At 40.8% G+C, this 7,567-nt stretch overlaps 1 protein-coding gene across 4 annotated transcripts in view; it reads left to right on the top strand.

The window, feature by feature from the left end:
• Positions 1-838: 838 nt before the first annotated feature.
• Positions 839-7,567, top strand: part of LOC117401607 (metabotropic glutamate receptor 6-like) — a 29,761-nt gene continuing 23,032 nt past the window's right edge. For 2 of the 4 annotated variants that reach the window (XM_059017164.1, XM_059017165.1), the window contains exon 1: positions 5,168-6,940. In XM_059017164.1, the coding sequence (XP_058873147.1) occupies positions 6,665-6,940 (276 nt within the window). In that variant the 5' untranslated portion in view covers positions 5,168-6,664. Of the gene's footprint in view, positions 1,206-3,425; positions 3,859-5,167; positions 6,941-7,567 lie in introns of those variants that run through there. The other 2 variants (XM_059017166.1, XM_059017167.1) reach the window with 2 other exon arrangements.

Genomic DNA, 7,567 nt, shown 5'->3' with positions numbered 1-7,567 from the left:
AACGACGTGCTGCAGTTCACTTACATCGCACAGCAAACCTAAAGGCTGATCTCGGTACTGCACACGGACCTCGTCATCAAAGCACGAGCTGTGACAACTACTTCATAACAAGACAACAAAAACTTCAATAAGTCCATCAAATTTAATTAAAAAAAGCCAAAATGCACAATAACTTGTATCCTCAATAAGTATCCTCTGTTTGTATCCTGGGACACTATCACCCTTCATGTAAATGTGCTTTATTTTGCTCTTATCTGCCCCCTATTTTACTGCATTTAATCCTGTACTTCAGAATACTGTAATCTGCCAAGTGTTTAACCTGTAGTACTTTGTATTTAATCATATCCTGATGTAACTATCACTATTTAATCACATCCTGATGTAACTATCACTATTATCTGCTGTATTATTGAATTGTGGTTTGTCACACTTGAACAAAAATTATTGTATTTCTTGCTCTTATTGTATTACCTGTATTGTAACACTTGAAATGTATTTGCTTACGATTGTAAGTCGCCCTGGATAAGGGCGTCTGCTAAGAAATAAATAAATAAATAATAATAATAATAATAATAATAATAATAATAATAATAATATTGCAATTCATACACCGCACACACGTGGCGGATCGATAACGTGTAGCGAATACTTGAAACACAATGCGTTTTTGACCCAGATGTCAGTACTATTCCAGTCAACTCTCTTGTATTTGAAATGCAAGCGCTGTTGCTGTATAGAAACACGTCTTTTCAGTCAATCTGGATTTCTGAAGCAAGGTTGGTGCTGAAATTGTAATAGAATCGCGTCTCACTATCTGTGTGACAGTCTTTTCTTTTGAATAGTCTGCAGTGTGTCAGTCTGGGAGCATGTGGGCTCCAGATTTGCTCGACTAGTCACAACATGTAAAGGTCTCTGCGTTTGTAACTTTCCGTTCTTTCTTTGGCAAAGAAAGATGTTATAATTGAAACGCTGTTTTTCTGAGCTTTTTTTTTCTGGAGACCAGGGTTGGAACAAAGACCAGGACTGGATGGGCCAACTTTGGCCAACCTGGCCAGAGCAGATGGTCAAGGATCCTCGCGCGCTGAATGCATGCACTGCCACAGGGCTTCCCTTAGGTCCTAAACCCTGCTGGATACAGGCGGGAATTGCAATACCCACAGAGCGTGTTCATGACCTTTGCAGACAGTAGAAAACGGCAAATGAGGGTGAGTTGACGGGTATATATATATGTGTGTGTGTGTGTGTGTGTGTGTGTGTGTGTGTGTGTGTGTGTACATCTATCTATCTATCTATCTATCTATCTATCTATCTATCTATCTATCTGTTTATGTCCCAAAAGGACACAGCAGCAGTAACGCGTTAGATCAGAGGTCTCAGCCCTGGCCCTAGAGACCCAATCCTGCACGTTTTCAAGGTGTCGTTACATCATCAATTTCTAAAGAGCTGGAACACCTGTTAATCTGAACTAATTAAGACAATAATTGGTTCAATTAAACACGCTTATTCCGGTTTTCAACTAACCTGATTAAAAAAAAAAAAACTTATTACCCCAAATAATTAACCCAAATTAAAGAAGGGACCAGAGCGCGCTGTCTTCTGTTCTGAAATAAGTAGTGTACTTCAGGCTGGAGCGTGTAAGCCAATCGGAGCGCTGCTGGGGGCAGCCTAATTTCAAACGCGTTTTAACAGGTCTGAACCACGTGCTTCTCGATAGGAAGCTGTTACTGAACCCCACAGGGCTTTGGGTTGGCACGAATCAGCTGATCTCGCTGCTGTAGCAAATTCTTAATCTAACTACCCACTTCCCTTCTTTAGACTCCTATAATTACATATATACTGTATATATTGTTCAAAAGAGCCAACGTCCCAACGTTTCGGGTTGTTTAACATATTTGTGTCAAGGGAAAGTGTGGAGGTATATAGGCTTTTAGTTCTACAGCAATTTTCACTCACTTATTTCGATTGGAATCTATTAATGGCCTTGTGATGTAATTTACTGCATAGTTAATGATGTAACAGTCTGCTAGTCCTTTCTAGCTAAACCTTCAGGCATCGAGTCTATTTATCCCTCTATTTTGCTTTATTATTCTGTGCATTATCTAATTTTATTTCTTCTAAAATATTATTTATTTATTTATTTATTTATTGGCGGGGGGGGGGGGGCAACGTTAACATCACAAAAAGCCTCGGGGATCCCAGAAAATTCATACAAAGCGGTTCACGGCAGGACAACGCTGGCATCTGCTCGCATTGGGATGACAGTATCAATACAAGTCACTCGGAAAACACGGATCTGCATAGGCGGGACATTTCACAAGCAATTAGGTGCGACTGAGCGAGAACAGAGAAGCTCAACTCCTGATGAAATACTAAACGCGCGCGTTTAATGAACTATGACGCGTGGATCTTTCATCACCCGTCCCTCTTGGTATCGAACTGGAAGCAAGGTCTCTCGTAGGTATGATTTATTTACTTAGATACCTCCCCTTTATTTATTAATTGATTTTGTTTAATATGTATACAGGAAGTGAAAAAAAGGACGTCTTTGTGAGGTGTGTATCTGGATAAACACCAAGATGTTGTGATTTTCGTCTGTAATCTTCGCTCTCGTGGTTTATAATGTCCGCAGAACCCCTTGATGCAATTGCAACCTTGTAATCCACTGCCCCCCCATCTCTTATTCTATTATATGGATCGGTCTATACTCTTTATTTTAATGTATCATAAAATAACGAATGAAACGCCCCTTCATAGGGCTAGAACGCAGCATGAATGGAACCACGTTTATATGTGTGTGTGTGTGTGTGTGTGTGTGTAAGAGAGAGAGAGGCTGTGTGTGTGTAAGAGAGAGAGAGGCTGTGTGTGTGTGTAAGAGAGAGAGAGGCTGTGTGTGTGTGTGTGTGTGTGTGTGTAAGAGAGAGAGAGGCTGTGTGTGTGTGTGTGTGTGTAAGAGAGAGAGAGGCTGTGTGTGTGTGTGTGTGTGTAAGAGAGAGAGAGGCTGTGTGTGTGTGTGTGTAAGAGAGAGAGAGGCTGTGTGTGTGTAAGAGAGAGAGAGGCTGTGTGTGTGTAAGAGAGAGAGGCTGTGTGTGTGTGTGTGTGTGTGTGTGTAAGAGAGAGAGGCGCTGTGTGTGTGTAAGAGAGAGAGAGGCTGTGTGTGTGTGTAAGAGAGAGAGAGGCTGTGTGTGTGTGTGTGTGTAAGAGAGAGAGAGGCTGTGTGTGTGTGTGTGTGTGAGAGAGAGAGAGAGAGAGAGAGGCTGTGTGTGTGTGTGTGTCTGTGTGTGTGTGTGTGTGTGTGTGCTTTTTTATTTTTCATAATTCAACGTTATAGTAATTTCTTCAATCCTCAAAGCTGGGACCATTAGGGCAGCAAATAAAGAGAGAGAGAGAGAGAGAGAGAGAGAGAGAGAGAGAGAGAGAGAGAGAGAGAGAGAGAGAGATGGAGAGACAGAGACTAGCACACACACACCATCGACGGCTTTCAAAGGATTTAGATGTGATCTGTACTATGCTGGAACAACACGGCGTTTTAATATGATTCCATGCTATTAAAAAAAAACAACTCGGTAACAAAGTGTGCTTTTTATTGAAGGATTTATTTTTCCTTTAAATATCTTTCTTTCTAAAAAAAAATGTAATACAAGTTTATTTATATAGATTGTATCTATACGTTTATTATTAATAGTATTATTATTATTTTTATTATTATTATTATTATTATTATTATTATTATTAAAACGTGTTCTCCTACGCAATATGAAGTATGTCTTTTGGAACTGGCTCTAGTTTATCAGACGCTGTTTTTGTGATCATTTTAAAACTCGAGTGACCAGAAAACATAGTTGAAGATGAACATTGTAGGTATGTATACTTTTTATTTCTACCTAAAAAAACGATCTATCTATCTATCTATCTATCTATCTATCTATCTATCTATCTATCTATCTATCTATCTATCTATCTATCTATCTAGATGGGGAGTTTGTTGCCGGATAACTTCACTCAGACTACTTGCTCACTCAGCCTGATTTTCAGAAGGGGAAAAATGAAAAACAGGTCGCAACACACCTTTTCGATACCAGATAGGTGGTGAACTGTATTTTCAAAAGTCCAATAAGTTGTTTGCGTTGTTGAATTTCAGGGCGTACGTAAGCTTTGATGAAAATACAGTTTGATAAGCAAGAAATCCGTATTAAGCTCTATGTTGCAAATACGTCTTATTTTCAAAAGCTGCAAAACACTGATCATGTGCCCACTTAGGACAGAAAAATACACTCGCTAATTTAAGACACGACCCCTCTCGCGTCTTATTTAAACCGGGACCGCTACTGAGCTGTAATCTATGGAGAATATCGAGGGGCTTCCAAATCTCCGACTGCAGCCCGACAGGAAAGAGAGGCGAAAAAAAACGACCCTACACTAAAACCCAGAACCTTTCATCCCCGTCAGACATTTGTAAATGTGTAAAACATTTTCCGCGTAGATAGGATAGGCTCTATAACAAGCTGTGTGATCTGCTTAAGTTTGATTTAGAATCACAAACAGCCCTCATGTTACGCCATACCTGTACCGGTAAAGGGTTCAGTAGACATTCATTTCCATGCAACGGGTGCCACCCAGACAACAGATGGGGACAGATCAGACATCTGCCAGTCTTCTGCGTCAAAGATACTGACTGATGCCACAGATGCACTTTTCATAGGGCAAGGGAGTGTATTTCAGTGGTCTGGCTTCCCAAAACGTGCTCGGTATAACAGATTGCACACATGTTGCAATGTCTCCAGATTCAAGAAATGAAAAAGTCATCCTTTTTAACTGTGCAAGTTTTGATGCTCAATTATCACAGATGTAGTTGCCAAGTACCCCGGCTCATGCCAGGACGCATTTATCATGGAAAACAGCGCCTTCGTCCGAAAATTCAAACAGGGGTTTCTCAGTGGCTAATTTTAGAATATATTTAATTCATAATTAACACCATTCTAAAACATATGTAACAAACTCATATTTAATTTTTGATTTTCATTTTTCACAAGCAGACAGAAAGATTCAGATATTGCATCTACAAAATATTAATGAATATTAATATTGAATCAGAGAATACATTGTGATATTGAATTAATTAAGGATTTTTATAAGCACTATATTATTATTATTATTATTATTATTATTATTATTATTATTATTATTATTATTATTTAGTCATTTAGCAGACGCTTTTATCCAAAGCGACTTACAGAGACTAGGAGGGTGAACTCTGCATCATCAACAACTGCTGCTGCGCTTTAGATCCCAGAATCGTTTTTGGACTTCTTTGTTCGACGTTTTTGTATTGTTATATCCTGTATTTTAAATTTAGCAGTGTTTGGACCTTTTTGCCGAAACTCAGCTTGATGTGTTAAAATCTCATCGTGCAAAAGCTCAGCTTGGGTGGCTAAGAATTGAGTTTTCCTTTCTTGTTTTAATCCCATTGTTGCATGAGCGCTGCCTCGCTGTATTCCAGTTAAATGGAAGACCACACTATTGAAATGTGGCTAACTGACTTGTAAAAGACTGGAAAATCAGATGCATTCGGACCTCTGTTTTCTAACTAAAAATAAACCATCTGAAAATCAGGCTGTAAATATTTTGGTATCCCTGAATAGAAAATCGTCTCCTCTTTAAAAATATGCACTATATTTATTACATAAATATATATGTAGACAAATCCATCTATCTATCTATCTATCTATCTATCTATCTATCTATCTATCTATCTGTTTATGTCCCAAAAGGACACAGCAGCAGTAACGCGTTAGATCAGAGGTCTCAGCCCTGGCCCTAGAGACCCGATCCTGCACGTTTTCTAGGTGTCGTTACATCATCAATTTCTAAAGAGCTGGAACACCTGTTAATCTGAACTAATTAAGACAATAATTGGTTCAATTAAACACGCTTATTCCGGTTTTCAACTAACCTGATTAAAAAAAAAAACTTATTACCCCAAATAATTAACCCAAATTAAAGAAGGGACCAGAGCGCGCTGTCTTCTGTTCTGAAATAAGTACTGTACTTCAGGCTGGAGCGTGTAAGCCAATCAGAGCGCTGCTGGGGACAGCCTCATTTCAAACGCGTTTTAACAGGTCTGAACCACGTGCTTCTCGATAGGAAGCTGTTACTGAACACCACAGGGCTTTGAGTTGGCACGAATCAGATGATCTCGCTGCTGTAGCAAATTCTTAATCTAACTACCCACTTTCCTTTTATTTTTTTTTTAGACTCCTATAAATAAAATGTTGACTCATGTTTTCAGCATTGATGATGTGATAATGATTATTATTTGTTTATTAGGCAGACGCCTTTATCCAAGGCGACTAGGGTGTGTGAACTATCTATCAGCTGCAGAGTCACTTACAGCTACGTCTCACCCGAAAGACGGAGCACAAGGAGGTGAAGTGACTTGCTCAGGGTCACACAATGAGTCAGTGGCTGAGGTGGGATTTGAACCGGGGACCTCCTGGTTACAAGCCTGTTTCTTTAACCACTGGACCACACAACCACAGCGTTTGATTTTTTGTGACATCATTTTGTAGTTTCTTTGATTACACGATGTTAAATAAAAGATCTAGAAGAATGTAGAAGAAAAAAGAGGAATGGATTGGAGGTTTTTAGAAAGATCAGGCCAGTCCAAATGGAGATTTCAAACACAGCAGAGCGAGAGAGAGAGAGAGAGAGAGAGAGAGAGAGAGAGAGAGAGAGAGAGAGAGAGAGAGAGAGCGAGAGAGAGAGCGAGAGAGAGAGAGAGAGAGAGAGAGAGAAAAGGACTAGAGGGCATGAATGGCAGTTGAGAGACGATGAACAGTGGTATTCACATGAAGGGGAGGATGCCTGCCTTCCTTTCTCATCAAGAGAATGTATTAATGCTGCTTTGCAGGAGCAGGGTTGGTGCAGTCAGAAAAAACACAGGGTGAGTCCTTAAAAATCCATTGGGCTCGATCAGATAACAGTTTACTGATCACAGGTAATTAGCAATAATAACGGATGCATTGAACTGCTCCCTCCCTCCCTTCCTCACCCCCCCCTAAGAGAAAGGGGGCTCCCTCCAGTCCAGGGCAGGCTTGAGGCACGGAGACTGAACTGCTCCCTCCCTCCCTCCCTCACCCCCCCTAAGAGAAAGGGTGCTCCCTCCAGTCCAGGGCAGGCTTGAGGCACGGAGACTGAACTGCTCCCTCCTTCCCTCACCCCCCTAAGAGAAAGGGTGCTCCCTCCAGTCCAGGGCAGGCTTGAGGCACGGAGACTGAACTGCTCCCTCCCTCCCTCACCCCCCTAAGAGAAAGGGTGCTCCCTCCAGTCCAGGGCAGGCTTGAGGCACGGAGACTGAACTGCTCCCTCCCTCCCTCACCCCCCTAAGAGAAAGGGTGCTCCCTCCAGTCCAGGGCAGGCTTGAGGCACGGAGACTGAACTGCTCCCTCACAAAAATATATCATTATTTCAAAAACTCATGAGTTTAAGCTGTGTGAATGGGGCCCGATAGCATTTTGTTTTTTAATTACAGTTGAAATAAACGTAAGAAGTAAAGCCTGGTATACTGTTA

The sequence above is a fragment of the Acipenser ruthenus genome, chromosome 55 (assembly GCF_902713425.1).
Source record: "Acipenser ruthenus chromosome 55, fAciRut3.2 maternal haplotype, whole genome shotgun sequence".
NCBI classification, from domain to species: domain Eukaryota; kingdom Metazoa; phylum Chordata; class Actinopteri; order Acipenseriformes; family Acipenseridae; genus Acipenser; species Acipenser ruthenus.
This window is presented reverse-complemented; position numbering and strand designations above follow the sequence as displayed.